This window comes from Caretta caretta, chromosome 20, assembly GCF_965140235.1.
Source record: "Caretta caretta isolate rCarCar2 chromosome 20, rCarCar1.hap1, whole genome shotgun sequence".
Taxonomy (NCBI): domain Eukaryota; kingdom Metazoa; phylum Chordata; order Testudines; family Cheloniidae; genus Caretta; species Caretta caretta.
Genome location: NC_134225.1, coordinates 24,149,571 through 24,168,303, shown reverse-complemented (window position 1 = coordinate 24,168,303; position 18,733 = coordinate 24,149,571). Strand labels below are relative to the sequence as shown.

At 47.4% G+C, this 18,733-nt stretch overlaps 1 protein-coding gene across 1 annotated transcript in view; it reads left to right on the top strand.

Annotated features, from left to right (window-relative positions):
- The window catches only part of GMIP (GEM interacting protein), a 39,049-nt gene extending 20,903 nt beyond the window's left edge, over positions 1-18,146 (top strand). The window contains exons 8-21 of the mRNA XM_048832052.2: positions 183-263; positions 1,158-1,346; positions 2,178-2,315; positions 3,430-3,620; positions 5,028-5,152; positions 6,655-6,741; positions 8,208-8,306; positions 8,951-9,090; positions 9,472-9,660; positions 10,166-10,303; positions 10,929-11,125; positions 12,201-12,489; positions 15,321-15,441; positions 16,079-18,146. Of these exons, the coding sequence (XP_048688009.1) occupies positions 183-263; positions 1,158-1,346; positions 2,178-2,315; positions 3,430-3,620; positions 5,028-5,152; positions 6,655-6,741; positions 8,208-8,306; positions 8,951-9,090; positions 9,472-9,660; positions 10,166-10,303; positions 10,929-11,125; positions 12,201-12,489; positions 15,321-15,441; positions 16,079-16,608 (2,514 nt within the window). The 3' untranslated portion in view covers positions 16,609-18,146. The remainder of the gene's footprint in view (positions 1-182; positions 264-1,157; positions 1,347-2,177; positions 2,316-3,429; positions 3,621-5,027; positions 5,153-6,654; positions 6,742-8,207; positions 8,307-8,950; positions 9,091-9,471; positions 9,661-10,165; positions 10,304-10,928; positions 11,126-12,200; positions 12,490-15,320; positions 15,442-16,078) is intronic.
- Positions 18,147-18,733: the final 587 nt, after the last annotated feature.

Sequence of the window (18,733 nt, the reverse complement as noted above, 5' to 3'; positions counted from 1 at the left end):
GTAACACAGGGTGAGGGGTGACATTAGGGGCTCAGAAATGTTAAGGCTAGAAGAGACCATTGTGACCATTTCATGTGACTTCCTGTCTAACATAGGGTTCTCAGTGGTGTCTGCATCAATAGCTTCTGGCTGAGCTAGAGTATAGCTAAGCTGTTTTCACCTGCACCTTTATTCCCTTGCAGCCTCTCACAGCCAAGAGGAATGAAATTGAGAAGTGGCGGAAAGAATTCAAAGATCAATGGCTAAAGGAACAGAAAAGAATGGTAAGAGACCAAGAGGTGGAAAATGGTGAGAGATCCAGGCCATCTTGACAGCTACAGGCCCAGAACACTGAGAACACAGGGCCTCTCAGAGCACATAGGGAGAAGTGCTAACAGCAGCCTTACTGGGAACCCTTTACCCTGCCCTACACTGCTCTGCAAGGTGGGAAGGTCCCAGAGCTTGGGTTGCAGCCTGAGCCCTAACATCTACACTGCAATTAAACATTCCCTTAGGCTAAGCCCTGTGATCCTTAGTCAACTGGCATGGGCCAGCTGCGGGTCTCTAATTGCAGTGTAGAGATACCCATTCATCTCAATGGGGTACATGCTCTAAAGCCTAATGACAGTCATCATTAATATGTAAATAATTAGTTGGAGGTGTGCAGTGAGGATGATCATAGAATCATAGAATATCAGGGTTGGAAGGGACCCCAGAAGGTCATCTAGTCCAACCCCCTGCTTGAAGCAGGACTAATTCCCAGTTAAATCATCCCAGCCAGGGCTTTGTCAAGCCTGACCTTAAAAACCTCTAAGGAAGGAGATTCTACCACCTCCCTAGGTAACGCATTCCAGTGTTTCACCACCCTCTTAGTGAAAAAGTTTTTCCTAATATCCAATCTAAACCTCCCCCACTGCAACTTGAGTGTGATGATGAGTCAGGGCAGTGTGGTCAGGAGCAGTGAGCCAGGAGATGCTGAGTTCTAGTCCTACTCCTTGGTCTTGTAAGTGATACTTGCATAGAGTCCTCTCCACAGTCTGACACTGGCTAGCAGTGGCCTTAGAGTAAGTGACACTCGGCACCCAAGAAACAGATGCTTTTATGACTAGCAGACTTGTGGTCCCAGTCGCCTTCCAGCCTGACGATGTGCCCTAAATGCCCTCCTTCTCGGATTCCAGAATGATTCACTGTCATCCTTGCGCAAGTCCCGCCTGCACTACATACAACGCTGCGAGGATTTGGAGAAAGCCAAGCTGCTGAGTGCCAAGGCAGAAGATGAGTACCAGAGCATAGCAGCAACCCACCCTGGCAGCGCCAACAAGCAGCTGGAAAAACGGCGCCGCACTCGTGAGGAGGCACAATTGAAGGTGATGCATCCGATGAAGTGAGCTGTAGCTCACGAAAGCTTATGCTCAGATAAATTGATTAGACTCTAAGGTGCCACAAGTACTCCTTTTCTTTTTGCAAATACAGACTAACACGGCTGCTACTCTGAAACCTGGGCTTATATCACTTCTCTCTTATACAGATAACTGGGGAACAGACTCAACGAACTAGAAGCCACTTGAAATATTGTGCTCAAAGTAAAATATTATGAGGCTACCAGGTTCATCCTTTGCTGTTGGGATGTGGGGTTGAGCAGGGCTAGGTCTTGAGTTTTCAGCCTTTAATCATTTTGGATATCCTCTGCTCTTTCCCATTTTTGGCACCCACAAAGGCACCTGTGCCCAGAAGAGTTTGGGACCCTGAAGTAGCTTGTTCCTCATGTAAAGAGGAATATTCAATGCTCAGTGGCTTTACCATGCTGGGCTAGATACCCCTATAGGCTGAACACCTAGCATTACAACTGAATGTGCTGCAGAGCAACGCAGAATGCTCCAGTGACACAGATGGGTTTTGAATTCACTAGCCTTATGGAGAGTTTGCAGCCTTACTAAAATTTTAAATTTTTCACAAAAATATTTGTCCAATCTTTGATTTTTTAAAATGTATCAACAAAAGTATTGAAAATCAGCACTAAGACTTAATATAAATGCTTAACAAACAAGCCGATAGCCCCATCCAGCTCATCTCCCTTTGTGTTCTGCGTTATCACATGTCACCCTCACTCCTGGCTGCACTGTGGTTGCCTGCCTGTGATTTCCAGGGTTCCCAGCCTGGCATTGCTGCTTCTTCATTCTTTATTTTGCTGCACCCAGGTTCAGGAAACAGAAGTTTCTTACAAGACGTGCATCAGTGATGCCAACTCTCGTCGGCAGGAGCTGGAAAAGGTGCGGGAGAGGATTGTCTCCCATATCCGGAAACTCATTTACCAAGGAGATGAGGTGCTGACACGGGTGAGTATGACACTGCTGTGCCACTTGCCCCAGTCACAGGGAAGTCATCATTCAGGACAGAGCCACCTGATCTTTCTCTACTATACAGATAATTAATGTGATGGTTCTCAAGCAATCGGAACTCAGATCACATCCTGAGCATCACTTTAGTGCTGACTTTGCAAGGATCAGTGGTCACATACATAGCTATAGTGACCACAAACCTCCTAGTTTACCAGGGGAGTCTGTGGGACAAGGCTGAATCTGGTGACAGACGATATGGAGACAAACACAGAGGCTAGAGAGCAGGCTCAGAGCCAGTGAGCAAAGCTCGTCCTGTATATGATTCAGCATAGAGGAGGTGAAGTCCTCTCTTGGCTTGCCCAGAGGAGCCCCAGTGCCTGGTTTACAATGGCACCAATGGTGCCTTAGAGCCGGGCCCACGTTCAGGACGGGCCCCAGCCTGCTCTGTTTGCACTGTGCCCTGAGACCCCACCAGCCCCTGGGTCTGGGGGGTTCTGGCCATAGGGAATCAGGGGCGGCGGGGAGGCTGTGTGGCATGGCATGGGCCCACCCCCGAGGGGAAGGGGCACGCTGGCAGCACAGAGCCGGGCAGGCCATTGTGCATCTGGCAACTGCTGGTTTGTAAATAGGGCCCTCTCACTGGGCTGGGCGGAGCAGGGCCACCCCTGCCATGCCATGCCCAACGGCCCCTGGCTGGCCCGTCGCTCCGGGGAACGACCCCCACCGCGCCATGCTCCATTGCCCCTATAGGGGGCCCACAAGAGGTTAATCCGGCCCCGAGGAGCCCTCACCAGCTTCACCTGACCATGACTGAAGTACAGTTCCTAGAGCAGCTGGATATGGGGTAGGGGTCTGTGTTTTGACTGGCTAATGGGCTTGTATGCAGGTTTATTTAAATTAAATGCAATTCTTTGTGTAATTTCATTAACAAAGTGAAACTAAAATGCTAGGCAGATATATCAATAAGCAGGAAAGTGTGGGTAACCGTGGGGCCTGTGCAGGAGCCTTGTTCACAAACTGAACTGAGAGCCTGGGGGACACACCTGAGATTCAAGAGAAAGAGGGTCACCTAGGCCTAGGGGTGTTTCATGCTTTTTGGGATTTCCATAAGGTCACCTTGAGGATGTTCAAGTTGCAGCAGACTCAGGCAGAGAAGATTCCAGTGGGGTACGAGAACATGACTGAGTACTGCAAGCCCTACAAAGTGGGTGAGAAATATCTGGAATTCATTCAGAAGTTGCAGAAGAAAGAAGTCCCCATGGAGGTGTTTGAATTTGAAGCATTTATTCCTGCAGGGCGGAGGTAAAGAAATGTAGAACCAGAGCTGGTGACTTCAGGGCTTGAAATGTATAATAAGCTGAATAAAAAGACTCATTCAAAACATTTTACGCTATAAAGTCACTTGTGATGCTGCAGGGTTATTAATGCTGAGAAGACATGGAATAGGCTAGCTGATCACTTTGAGAAGTACCACAAGCCAAAGTCCAGAAGGGTCTGTTCTCTCCTTGAGGTCTCTGCATAGCTTCCATTAACATTAGCAGAGAACAGACTCCCAAAGATCATTTGCTTTCCTTGTGACGATCAGTAAGTGTTAGAGGCTGCACAAGGATAACTTGGCCCAGCTGTCTGTCCCAAGTCAGGAGTTATTTCTCCCACTTGTTTAATGTATTGATCCTCATTATCTCATATGTATGATGTTTGATTTCCAAACTACCCATCTTTATATACTTCCTGTAGACAGAAAATATATGGGAAATTATATTAAACTTAGTTATATTGAAATTAATGGGCAACAGGTTTATAACAAACATAAGGAAGTATTTCTTCACACAATGCACAGTTGACCTGCAGAACTCATTGCCAGGGGATAGTGTGGAAGCCAAGAGTATAACTAGGTTCAAAACAGAATTAGATGAGTTCATGGAGGATAGGTCCATCTATGGCTATTAGCCAAGATTGTCAGGGATCCAAGTCCATGCTCTGGTGTCCCTAAACCTTTGACTGCCAGAAGCTGGGACTGGACAACAGGGGCTAGATCACTCAATAATTGCCTTGTTCTGTTCATTCCCTCACAAGCATCTGCCACCAGCCACTGTCAGAAGATAGATACTGGGCTAGATGGACCATTGTTCTGACCTAGTATGGCCATTCTTATGTTCTTAGTATTGACTCTCAATCTAGTTTGCACTTGTCCCTGGCTTCTTTGAAAAGACCAGCATACAAATACCTGTAAACTCCCGGAGGCCAGGACCTGGTCCCCTTATATGGCTCTAAAGCACCATGTACATCTATGAGGCAATAATATTTGAACTAATTAAAGACATTTTAAAAAAAACAAAACACAAAATGCCCCCTGCTTGTGTATTTCATTTGAAGCATTGTTGTAGTCATGTTGGTCCCAGACCTGAATAAGTCTGTGTTGTTCAAAAGTTTGTCTCTTTCACAAAATGAAGTTGGCTGAATAAAAAATATTTCCTCATCTCTGTAAAAAGAAAAGGAGGACTTGTGGCACCTTAGAGACTAACAAATTTATTTGAGCATAAGCTTCCACTGAATCCATCCGATGCAGTGAGCTGTAGCTCACGAAAGCTTATGTTCAAATAAATGTGTTAGTCTCTAAGGTGCCACAAGTCCTCCTGTTTTTTTGGTAAATACAGACTCACAGGGCTGCTACTCTGAAACTTGTTTCTCTGTGTTTGTCGGTCTCAGGTCTCCCCCTAGTGGCAGAAAAAAGAATGCAGTGCAATACTCCTGCATCTCATCCTCGGCCGCTGATCTGAGCACATCTGCGGAAGATGCATCAGGAAAGCAGTTTTCCACAAACAGTGAACAAAGTGGGTTTAATTTAACAAGGAAAAGTTAACTCTCTGTTGTGTCACTGCTGCTTGATTCCTATATATATGTAGCCAAGCGTAGCAAGGAGAGGTTAGGTTATTAATAACCTAAAAAGAGTCAGAGCCCAGGGCTTTCTCTAGACTGGAACTGTGTCTGGTTTGGCTGCTGCCATTTTATGGAAAGGGATTCAGGGTCATGAAAATTTGTTCCCTGATTGAATCAGAAAATTTTACTTTTATCTCACAAAGTGTCAGGTTTTATTCACTCCACATCCACAGGCATCTTAGACAACAGGTATGTTCCCCAAAAAAAAAAAAAAAAAAAAAGGCTGTGAAGGTCATTCTGAGCTTTAACCAGGAGATGCTGTCATGGATAAGGCAGGTGTAGTCTATTTGCATGGTACATAAGCCTTACAGCATTTTAATAAAGGTACAAACAAGCTGGTTCATGGCCTGAATGCCTTGGAAGCTCTTGTCCATCTCCTGGTGTGTGACCTGAAATGGAGATTTTTTTTCTGAAACTTTGTTGTTTCTCTGTCCTGTGAAAACATTTATGGATTTTCTGGCAGTTTGGGGACTGGGGACATCCAGTGTACCCTCAGACCCCTTTACTTGCAGCATCAGACCGCTTTACTTGTATCTGGCTGGTGAATCTTGCCCATATGCTCAGGGTTTAGCTGATCGCCCTATTTGGGGTCAGAAAGGAATTTTCCTCCAGGGCAGATTGGAAGAGGCCCTGGAGGTTTTTCGCCTTCCTCTGTAGCATGGGGCACGGGTCACTTGCTGGAGGATTCTCCGCTCCTTGAAGTCTTTAAACCACGATTTGAGGACTTCAGTAGCTCAGACATAGGTGAGAGGTTTTTCACAGGAGTGATGGGTGAGATTCTGTGGCCTGCGTTGTGCAGGAGGTCAGACTAGATGATCATAATGGTCCCTTCTGACCTAAATATCTATGAATCACTTTTATAACCTCATGTTTGATTTCATGCTTGACTATACTCTGTATGCAAGCCACCTTAGAGTGGGCTGTGACAGGCAGTGCAGCCAGTAAGCCTTCTCTTGTTATTCCTTCAGTTCAGGCCTGAGTGGTATTTCATATTTTCAAGTTTTTCATGCTCCTTCCACAGATCATCGCCTTTCATTGCACATTTAACATCCCATTTCACCATCTTAAAATTTCTCTCAAAGACATTTTGGAAATCTCATTACAGTAGAAAATAATTGTCATTAAACTTTTCTGGCACAAAAGGACATTTCCTAAAGGTCTTTAAAAAGCATGGCATGATTCAGCAAAAATGCCTCCAGATTGCTCTTTGGATTACCAAACTCTCATTGTGCCTATGTTTCTGTTTTAAAAGATATTAGCAGAAAGGTCAGTTGTTTTGAAGCATTGTCGGTAAGAGTAAAGACCCCAGCAGATGAGATTGTACATTTAGAAACTGCTGCTGAGACATTAGTCAGGGTGTTGAGATGATCTGTCTTTTTTACTTCACCTTTTACAGGTGTAAACAAATCCTTCTACAGTGACACAGAAAGCCTGGGTGGGAGTTGCGAATCCCGCTCCCTGGACTCTCCCACCTCTAGCCCAGGTGAGAAGAATGGCACTTTCTGCCTAATATTCATACTAACAAAAAAACTTCAATAGAAATTAAATGTGATTTGGAGCTTTTTTTATTTTTTCTATAATGTGCAACACATAAATAAAAGAAAGAATGAGGAGTACTTGTGGCACCTTAGAGACCAACAAATTTATTTGAGCATAAGCTTTCGTGGGCTAAAACCCACTTCATCAGAAGCATGCAGCGGAAAATACAGTAGGAAGAGATCTATATAGACACACACACACAAGCAGGTTGAAGTGTTCTCTGACTGGTTTTTGAATGTTATATTTCTTATCGTCTGATTTGTGTCCATTTATTTTCTTTTGCATAGAGACTGTCCGGTTTGGCCAACGTACATGGCAAAAGGGCATTGCTGGCACATGATGGCAACGAGCTTTGCTGCAAGGATAGGTTCCTGGGTTAGTGTTTTTCTTGTGTGGTTGCTGGTGAGTATTTGCTTCAGGTTGGGAGGCTGTCTGTAAGCGAGGACTCCGTCCTTCAAGAGGATGATCCCTCACTCTCACAGATCTTGGGAGACAGGCCAGTGCTCGCTGACAGACAGCCCCCCCAACTTGAAGCAAATACTCACCAGCAACCACACACCACACAACAAAAACACTAATCCAGGAAACTATCCTTGCAGCAAAGCCCGTTGCCAACTCTGTCCACATATCTATTCAAGGGACACCATCATAGGATCTCACATCAGCCACATTATCAGAGACTTGTTCACCTACACATCTACCAGTGTGATATATGCCAGCAATGCCCCTCTGCCATGTACATTGGCCAAACCGGACAGTCTCTACGCAAAAGAATAAATGGACACAAATCAGACGTCAAGGATTATAACATTCAGAAACTAGTCGGAGAACACTTCAGCCTCCCTGGACACTCAGTTACAGACCTACAAGTCACAATTATTCAACAATAAAACTTCAAAAAAAGACTCCAATGCAAAACAGCAGAACTGGAATTAAACTGCAAACTGGACACCATTAAATTAGGCTTGAATAAAGACTGGGAGTGGATGAGTCATTACACTATTTCCCCTTGCTAATTTTCCCCCTACTGTTACTCACACTTTCTTGTCAACTGTTTGACATGGGCCATCCTGATTATCACTACAAAAGTTTTTTTCTCCTGATGATAACAAGACCAACTGATTAAGGTTGGCTATTAAGAGTTGGTATGGCAACCCCCATTTTTTCATGTTCTCTGTGTATATGTGTATATCTCTTCCTACTGTATTTTCCACTGCATGCATCTGATGAAGTAGGCTTTAGCCCACGACAGCTTATGCTCAAATAAATTTGTTAGTCTCTAAGGTGCCACAAGTACTCCTCGTTCTTTCTGCTGATACAGACTAACACGGCTACCACTCTGAAACCTGTCACGTAAATAAAGTACATCTTGTATTTTGTATAATGTAAAACCTTCCTCCTTGTCTCCAGGGCACCAAAGTAGGATGTTGCTAAAAGCTTCATCCACAGGCACCATGTCCTCCTCGGATGATTTTGAAGAGAGAGATTCATCTCAAACATATGAAAATGGTGAGCAATAAACAAACCTACATGACTGATAAAAAGAAACAGCAGGAGAGCATCCTGCGTCCCATGTGCTTCCCCATTCTGTTATGCTTATGAAAGGGAGCTTTCCATACACAGCCCTGTCAATGCATGTAAATCCCAACGGGCAGCGCCCCTGCTATTCCAGTTCTGGACCCCCATACAGCTCTGCTGATGCCCGTCAATTTGGACCTGCAGCCCCCCCTCCCCCCGATTGCTATTCCAGATCTGGGCTCCCCACCCAACATATACAGCTCTGCTGATGCTCCTCAATCCAAAACCACAGGCCCCTGCTATTCTAAACCTGGGCTCCCCACAGCAGCTCTGTTGATGCCCCTTCCAATCCACAACACCCCATGGTATTCCAGCCCTGAACCTCAGTAGAGCTATGCTACTGCTGCTCACTTACATCTGGCAGCAATGTCCCAAATTCTATTTCAGGCCCCCTCCAGTTAAGCCAATAACCATCAGTCATTATGTTGAGCACCCCTTATCATCCCCAATGGATAGCAGGACAAGAGAACTGCCCAGCTGTCTAGAGAAATGGGCTGCTAAGTCTTTTGCATTTCTAGATGGCATGAATGACTTTTTATAATGTCTTCTTGTTATTTACATGGTTGCTGCACCAGAAAATGGATCATCCCAGTGTCAGTTTAAGAACATCTCTCTGTCAAGTGCAGCACAGACCCACCGGCTGCGGAAATTGCGGGGTCCGTCCAAGTGCAGGGAGTGTGAAACCTTTATGGTCAGTGGCACCGAGTGTGAAGAGGTGAGAAAGCTCAGAACACCCTGGACTGTAGATACCTTGCACAGGGGCCAGGGAGAGCTGGTTATCTCACTGCAGGCATGTCCCCGGTGCAAAACTATGTGAATGGGCCCCACACTGTGAGGCCAACAACTCAGTGCATGACCATCTCCCTGTCTCTTACCCCAGGCTGCTCTGCCATAACAGCGGAGGAAAGGGAGGCAAAGGGGAAGTATCTCCCAATGATGCGCTTCTGCAGAGAGGTGTAGAACAGGGAATGGAGGGAACAGGAGAAGGGAGAGCCTGTGACGTGCCCCCGGGGAGACACTTTCCGCAGCTGCTGGACACTTTCCCCTTGCTGAACTGTAATTAGTGCCTAACTGCAAGATCGTCCTACCCTTGCAGTGCTACCTGACCTGCCACAGGAAGTGCCTGGAGAACCTCCTGATCACCTGTGGCCACAAGAAGCTGCCCAGCCGAGTGCCCCTCTTTGGCATCGACTTCACACAGGTCCCACGGGATTTCCCAGAAGAGGTTCCATTCATAGTTGTGAAATGCACCTCAGAAATCGAGGCACGTGCCCTCGGAGTGCAGGTGAGCAGCCCTGGGGTTGAGTCCAGCACAGGGCTTGGTCCTGCTCCCACTGGGGACCAGGATTACGCTCCATTTGACTTTGACAGGAACTCCGATGAAGTGAGCTGTAGCTCACGAAAGCTTATGCTCAAATAAATTGGTTAGTCTCTAAGGTGCCACAAGTACTCCTTTTCTTTTTTCACAAAGGGGGTTTCCCTGGTGAACCATTGATGGTGGCCCAGGCAGCTGGCACAGGTCACCTGGCATCAAGACAGACTAACTAAAATTCTCTCTGGTTTCCTCTAGCTCTGGTATTTCTAATGGCCCATCATGGGGGTGGCTGAGTACCGAGTTTCTGCATATCACCCTTTGTTGCCTGTCCACAGGGGGAAAGAGAATGTCACATCCCTTCTTGGCCTTAGCTGCAGAAATTAAGCTGTCCTGTTAGTTCCTGGCCCTTCCCTCCCCACTCCTCTCACATTATCTAACCAGGATCCCTTGCCCTTTCCCCATTTCAATAATGCAGGGGATCTATCGGATAAGTGGGGCCAAGGCCCGGGTGGAGAAGCTCTGCCAGGCATTTGAAAATGGGAGGGAGCTGGTGGAGCTCTCAGAACATTCTCCCCATGACATCACTGGCGTCCTGAAGCATTTCCTGAAGGAGGTGGGTAGCAAATCCCTAGGAGGAGCCAGGATCAATCTCTGGTCCTGGCTACTTGCAGGCTCCTGGCTTCAGTTTCTGGTGCATCTCTGGGAGGGTGGCAACCCCTGTTCCTGGCTTGCTCTTAGCTGGGTTTTTGAAGCACTGGGATGTGTTGATGTCTGTTTGTTTACTGTAGAATCAGGGATTAATTCCAGGCACTGATCTCCTAACTTTCACCTTCTGTGGTGCCATGGGAGTGACTGTCTAAGATGGTCCCTGGGAAGTTTCCTGACCTCACCAGGCCTCATGGCTTGCAGTGATAAAGGGCAGATGAGACCCAATGCTTCCCTGAGCAGTAGCAGGCCTGGGTTATTTCTGAGCTTCCCCAAATATTAATTCCATGTGAAAGGCAATTCTGGCGAGGCCTGGGCCTTCTCTGCAGGCGCTAGAAGTTCATGTGAAATCAGGGAGCCAATCACTAGTTTGCACATCATGGGGATAAGAGTTGGTATGAGCCTGGGAGCATGTGGCTGAAGGGGGCCACGACTGCGGGGCCACTGACACCAGCAAAGGTCCTTCATGGGACTTTCCCCAGAGCATCAAATAGGCAGGCTGCAGTAACACAATCTCCCTCATCTCACCGCAGCTGTCAGGACCAGTGCTCCTGTATGAGCTCTACGATGAATTAATCGCACTTGCCAAGGACCTACAGAGACCTGGGGAAGGGAAGAGAGACAGCTCAGGGTTCTCAGCAGATCCCATTCAAAGCATGAAGGACTTGCTGAGCAAACTGCCTGGGACTAACTACAACACCCTGCGACACCTCATTGCACATCTGTACAGGTGATGGGGACAAGGGGCTGGCTTGCTGATTAGCGTTACCTGGATGGGGAGGGGGTCTGTTAGACGCTAGTGCTGCAAAGAGATTGCTGCAGAGATCTTGCTCCCCAGATGAGCATCTGGCACAATGGCAGGTCAGTATCAGAACAAGTTCTTAGAACACATCTACACTTGGAGTTGGCGTATAATTTCCAGCTTGAGAAAACATATTCGAGCTAGCTCTCCGTGAGGTAGCATGCTAAAAATAGCATGTAGCCACAGCAGCACAAGCGGCGGGAGGGGCCAGCTGCCCCAAGGACGAGTCTGGCATCGGTGGCTCAGTACAGCTAGCCTCTCCTGCCATTGCACTACTGCCACAGCCATGTTCCGTGTTTAGCACACTAGCTGGGAATTACACCCTCAGCTTGAAGTGCTGACATGTCTGTAGCCTCCTTCGCCAGCGAAAGGGCAGGGTTAGACCCAAAGGGACAGCCATGAGGGAAAAGCCTATTCAGAAGAAAGGTGAGACCCTCGCAGCTCCCAACAAGGGAGAAGGAAAAGGCCCTGGTCCCAGATGAGCTGGCTGGCCACTCCTTAACTGATGGCACTTTACAGTTAAACTAGGCGCAGAGCCAGAATCCCCATTAGGGCAATGGGAGACATGGGCCTATGTCCCCAAGCTCCTTTCATTCAGTGCTGACCAAGCATCTTCTCTTAGAGCTAGACTTTTCACTCAGCTCAGAACAGTTTCTTGGGTCACAGTCAATGTTCCCTCTAATTTTTGACAGGCTGTGTGTGCAAAAAATCTCTTCTATGCAAATTTTTGTGCGCACAGTGTTTCGCTGTGTGCGTGGGGTTTAGGATCAGTGTATACACGCACACGTGCACAGCTTAGAGGGAACAGTGGAGTCTGAGCGTTGGAAACCAGAACCTCATCCCCTCCCTCACTCATCCAGTTCCTGCCAGGGTCAGGATGTATATCTGTGCCAGGAAATGGTGCTATCAGCTCCCCCACTACCTGCCCATTCCGTCCCTCCCCACTCACTGCAATGGGTTTGAGAGCTGGGAAGCCCCTAACCATGATGTTTCCCTTTCCCAGGGTGGCTCAGAGATATGAAGAGAACAAAATGTCTCCCAACAACCTGGGGATAATCTTTGGGCCAACGCTGATCCGGCCCGGCTCAGGGTGTGATGTCTCCATGTCATGCCTCGTAGACTCTGGGTACCAGGCCCAGATTGTGGAGTTTCTCATTCTGAGCTACGAGAGGGTCTTTGGGATGGATGACTTGCCTCCATCTTTGGATGAAAACACTTCGCAAGAGGCCTTGGCAGAGAAGGACAAAGAGGAGCAGCAGAGCGCTGAGAAAGCCCAGGGTGTGACCACAGAGGTACAGCTCGGAGACACTGAGCTGGGCCCCGTGACCCTGTTATAGTCCCAGGGAGTTGGATTAGCGAGGAAGACGGGATCTTACAGAAAGTGAAGCCACTTGGCATCTGTGGGTTATTCAGTGAGCAGATGGGCGACTGAACAGGAAGAAATTCCAAGCTACGGATCCCTCAGCAGCTCCCCAGACAGCTCTGGAGAGTGTTTTGCTGCCCATTTTAAAGAATCCGATTCCTGCAGAAAAGACATGGGTTTCTCCAGATTACGTTACTCAGGACATTGCTGCGTCTCTCAGTAGATAGTTTTATAGCTCGTGGAATGGACGATTGTATAAATAGCGAAGGATACAGCAGGATCCCCAGCTCAGACCTGCTGGGCTTGCCTCCCTCAGAGGCGTAGTTCAGCTGTGGCTAGATAGGCTGTGTTTCTGTGCTGCTGAGGGCTAAGCACCTCTCCAGCCCTCCCCATCTGCCCATCTCTCACGATAAGGCCTAGCACCCTTCCTCTTCAAAGCACTTTAAAACTTGAGGTAATGGGCAATACCTCCTGGGAGCTAAGTCAGGGGTGTTACCCACATTTTATAATTGAGGTAACTGAGGCAGAGAGAGGGAAAGTGATTTTCCCAAGGTCACAGGGAGAGTCGAAGCCTGAATGATCAGTATCTGTGTCCCAGTCCTGTGCTCAGGCCACTGAGAAGGGTGTGGGGGGGGCACTTCTTTTTCCTAATTGTCACATTCATGTCTTGTTGGCAGTGGTACTGCTTTCCCTGTGGTTCCCAGTCACTGAGGCCTAAGGAATTATCGTGACTGTGATCCCAGCTGAAAGCAGGTACTAATCTGACAGTGCACCTGACTTCCATTCCCCATATGGAAAAGTCCAATATAATCTAATAGGTATGACTAATAGGGAATCAGCACCTTTCCATAGTTTGAGTTTGTTTTTTTTAAACCATCTGTCACAGAATCACTCACCGCACTGACACCTCCTGCTGGCCATTTTGGGAATTAGCTCTGGTCAGCAGGTGTGTCCTCCAGTGGTGGTGGCTCTCCCGTCCTTGTCTCCACTTGCAGACCCACTACAGTTCCAGTCTCACTGCCTCTGCGTCAGGGCACAGCCCTCCGGCCATGTCACAATCCAGGTTCCCCCTTCCAGGGGCCTCCTTCTGCAACAATTTAGTGGCTCCTTGCAGCAGCTTGGCAGTCCATAGCCTGGCTGCTTCTTCAGCAGCAAGTGGGGGGAGGAAGGGACCCAGGCCCACCCACTATTCTGGGTCCCAGCCCAGGGACCCTGTAAATAGCAGCTTCCCGCTGTCCCTCCTTTCATTCTCCACCAGTCTGTCTCAAGTCCCTGGACCACTTCCCCAGCACCTTCGGCTCCTGCTTCTGGCTCCTTCACCCTCTTCCAGGGCCTTGGGCCTGCAAGTCCTAGCAGCCCTGTTCACAGTGCTAGTCTCTGCAGCCCTCTAGGAAGCCAGTCCCCTCCCTTGGGCTTCCTGCAGCAGACAACCTTGCTCTGGCCTGCAGCTTCCTTTTTATATGGGCCAGCTGGGCCCTGATTGGCTGGTCCAGCCGTGCAGCCACAGCCCTAATTGTCTGTTTCCTTGTAGCCCTCCAGGCTGGGTTTTAACCCTATCGGGGCTTGTGCAGGGCAGATGCCCCGTCACACCATCCTATATAATTCTACAGCAGGGATGGTTACTAAATTCTACAGGAAAGGTAAAAAATTATTGGGGGGTGGGGAATTAAGTTCTATAGGAGTTCTCAATATAATAATAAAGCCAAATCGTGAAGTCCCTGCTCAGATTTTGATCAATCTCTGTACAAACTCCCACTGACTTCCATGGGGAATTGGGCCCATAAGAGCAATGATGTTCGGGCCCCACTGTAGCAGCCATCTCAGGCTCTCATTTGTTTCAATCTAATAGTAATTACTTTGCTGTAATTAATGGTTATGTTTCCGTTGCTTCCCCCCCACTTTGTCCATCTGCACAAGGACTCACAAAGGAATCACTAAGCGAGGCCGCAGCATGACAGATAATATGGCTGCTGCCCATTAATGCTGCGCATCGTGACCTATCCAGAGGGAACCAGGGAGGTGACATGAATTTAGTGCCATTTTCATAATCAGTCCTTCACCAAGCTTTTAATTGGCTTATTCCTGATTTATATCGAGCATAAAGAACAGGTGGCTCTAAATAAGGGGCCTGTGCTTCCATGCAGGGTTTTCTGAAGGTGCCATAAACCCAGGGAGTGAACCTTGTCTCCCCACAACTCCAGGGCAGAACTACCGCCCCTTCATTCTAAAATGGTCTGTTTTAATAGTATGTAGAATACCTGGATGTAAACCTTAGCACAGGTCTCGTTTCTCCTGCCAGAAAGCAACCCCTGCTCCTGTGGTGCCTTTTGTGGCAGGCAGTATGGTTCAATGGGCAGAGTGCTGATTTGGCACTTGGGACACCTGGGTTCTGTTGTTGGCTCTGACCAGTTGTGTGACCTTGGGCAAATCACCTCCCCACTGTTTCACCTCACAGCCTTTCTCTAGTTAGATTCTTCAGGGCGGGACTGTCCCACATTCTGTGTCTGTGCAGCACCCAGTGAAATAGGGTCCTAACCCCAGCTGTAAGAGGCCTCTCCCTCTCTTGCTGAGCCAGCTTTAGCACTGTTCTTTTGCATTGGGCAAGCTGAAATGGAGTCTTGGAGATCAAGATACTTTTGCCATTAGCCAATTATCTTTGTTCCCTTGGCTACTGCAACATTCAGGGAATTGCATATTGTAATTAATCTGAAAGGAGAGCCCTGTCTAAAGAGGTTCACAAAACTCGGCTTTTTCCAACAGAGTTTCTCCTTCAAGCATGATTCAAGTGAGGGCTACGTGTCTGATAAGTCATCTTCCAGTGAAGCCATCAATGAGCTGACAATGGAGGGAGCGCACAGTCCCCTGAGCACAGATCCCCTAGGTAAATGTCAAGCAGGGGCACATGTTCATGGAGCAGGTTTTGGGTTGGCTTGATCTGTGTTTACTGAACTTTCACAACTTCTTTGTGTCTGCCTGTCTCTGCGTGTGTCCCTGTGTATGAGGTAAGGCATGGCATCGCTCTGCCACTTTCCTGTCTAGGCAGCCCACTCCATCACAGTCACCGGGCTAGCATGCCACCAAGTTTCAATGTATTATGAGCCCTTCTCGGGAAGGGGTTTTCCTTTACTCCGCACAAGCCCTGCTGCTAGAGGCCAGGAGGCCTAGAGTTACCTGCCAGAGTCGATTCTCTAAGGTGCTGTAGGCAGGATTCACAGGCTTGAGAACACAGCGCCTGATCTCTCCTCACTTGCACCCATTTCCCACCATGTCTCTGAAATTACTCCTGATTTACACCAGCATTAAGAGTGGCATCTCAGTCCCCAGGACTGAACAGGGGAATGGCCTCCACTTGTATGTTTGTCCAGGGATTTGTACTAGTCCAATTTGTCACATTAGCTAGGCCGCATGCTTTAGGCCAGTGGTGGGCAACCTGCGGCCCGTCAGCCACAGGTTGCCCACCACTGCTCTAGGTTGAGGGGGAACCTCATCTTAAAATAACTCTCTAATGTTTTGTTCAGATTTGAATAGAAATGACGGCTCTGAGCTGGAGGACCTTGAGGAATCAGTGCACGAAAAGCCAGACCCAGATTCTGATTCAGTTCTAGGGACGCAACCCAGGGGGTACTTCAGCCGGCAGCCTGTGAAGTATTCTCGACCTGCACAGGCCAAAATGAGGCCAGTCATTCACAAATCTTCCAGCTTGTCCTTGATGGCTGCTGCTCTGTCTAGCCCTCTGATGGAGGCTGATGCAGAAGGCAATCCTGCAGACTGCAGCCCCATGACAAAGGAAGTCCTAGAGAAGAAAGGCAGCAGCAGGAGTAGCTCACCAGAGCCCAGCACACTGCAGCGACGTTCTGGAGGAAAACAGCAACTCAGACATTTTGAGATCACCCAGGAAACTGCCAGGATGGTCTCCAAGTTTCAAACCAACAACAGTTCCACAGGGTCCCCTCAAGTTTCTCTGGAAAGGACAAGCACAGACTGCACTGAACCCGAACCAAACCCTCACCTGGGGACACCATCCCAGGAAAACCTTTGCGAACAATGAGGAGTGCACTGCTGGAAAGTGAGACAGACCTGCACTGCCGCCAAGTGCTGCCTGCTGAATGGTGGGGACAGAGAAGGGGATGAGATGAGGACCCAATCCTAGCATTTCTGTTAGGGATGGAGCCTGCAGGAAAGACCTCTGCTATGAATCATCAGGCAGGCTGTGGGTCAGCCCAGAATTTCCTTTTTTTTTACTGTTTAGCAAACTCCAAGAGACCGTTCAGAAATAAGTCCAGAGGACTTACTGCTCCGTTCATGGAAAGCAAACATCTGTCAGTGGTGCCAGGAGTTTTCTGCAAGGGATGGGTTAGGTGTGATACACATTTTAGCACAGTGTGATGAATAATCTAGGCAGTACAGAGAGAGCACAGATTACTTGGCCGCGGATACCTAGGCAGAGAGGAAATGACTGTAAAGATTAGGCCATTGGAGGAAACACTCACAAATGGTCACTTTCTTGAAGCTACAGGCCTCCACTGATTTGTTTAATTCCCAACATCCCTCATTTTTCAGCACAAATCCAGTGAAGCAGTGTGTGTTGATATGGTTTGGGGGTCCTGGGGCTTCTACTTCTGCAATTTCTATTTTCTATAAACACAGATAAAAAGCATGTATCTTTTAGGAAAGAGAAGAGATTGTGCCACCCAGTGAGCAGCCTCAGTGTGTTTCTTTATCTTAATTCCATCTCTCTGCTTTTCCAACAGACCCCTCACTCTCTAGCATCTCTAACTGTTGTGTCACAAACATAATCCCTTGAACCCATTACAGAAGGGCACATTTTCACTAATCCAAAGCAAGACTAGTCTGTATTTTGGTGGTTCTCAACATCTTCCATATCAGGATCACATTAAGACAACACCCTCCCCCTCCTGCCCTGCACATTGATTATTCACCATGGAGCCCTATTCTGATGGTGTCAGAACCAAACTAAGTCCATGTGATGTTTGTCTGAGTAAAGATCTCAGGATTAGGCCCCAGATGAATACATGAATATTATGTAATGAGCTAACACTGAAATATGTAAAATAAAATGATGGGTAGCTACGTGGGGTGATTTATTGTAATAGGGTGCACACTGCGATCCACAGATATGGATTTTCTTGGTTTCTGGTTATGTACAGGGTGAAATTCACCCCTGTGCAGAGGGCAGTGCAAGGACTGGCCACCAATTTAAGCTCCTTTTGCAGCTGTTGAGCTACTTGTGTCTGAACCAGGAAGCCATTAGCAAATGGTTAAAGCTAATATTACATCTCTCCAAGTCTGCTCAGCATCTCTCTCTTTTTTCTGATAATGTTGGCCACCTTCTTTTTTCTCTTTCCTCATCCCTGATCTTTTTATTTGTTCCTGTTTCTTAACAAGATCCTAAAAGAAACGCTAAGGATTTACTCCCAGCAGTTGTAGAGCTTGGGCCAGAAAATGGGGGAAATCACCCACTCACTCCACATCATGCCTCAAAAGATGTGTATTTAATGTTAATATGTTGCTTTGTATTCTTGAATATTAAATTATCTTTTAATAAAATTTCTGTAGTAAGTGTTAGGGAGCTTTATTACAGTTCTTTGTGTCCTGTTTGTTTGTTAAATGAGCATTTGTGAAATCCCTGGCTGGACGTTTGTTGGCCTGTTGTCATTATTTGGTTTGTGCCAACAGTGCCCTCAACCCTTTATAAGACAAAAATTAAAGACAGTCTCTATGCTGAAGAGCTCACCATCTAAGGGACTGAAACAGATAAGTCAAGACATGCTGCAAGAGCTGGAAGAGGAAGGTAACCCAGATTTTCCTTTCTTGCCTCACGTTTGAATTAAATTTTACAGAATGAGGTGCTGCCTCCACAGCCCTCCTACACCATGAGAGCAAAAGGCTAAATCTCCAGTCTGAGCTAGGATACCCTGTATGACACATACAGGTTGCCCTCAGGCTGCACCTTATGAATTCTGTACTTTACAAATCTGTCAAATAGATTCCAGTAAACAAGAGCCACAAGGCAGCTCACATCTGCCCAGACAATTTTTTTATCTAACAACGTTTAAATACATTAAGCCCATTTTGATCGTGGTAGGATTTAAATCCAGAAAATATGCCACTGAGTGAATTTTTACATGGACTCTGTGGAACAGATCTTTAGC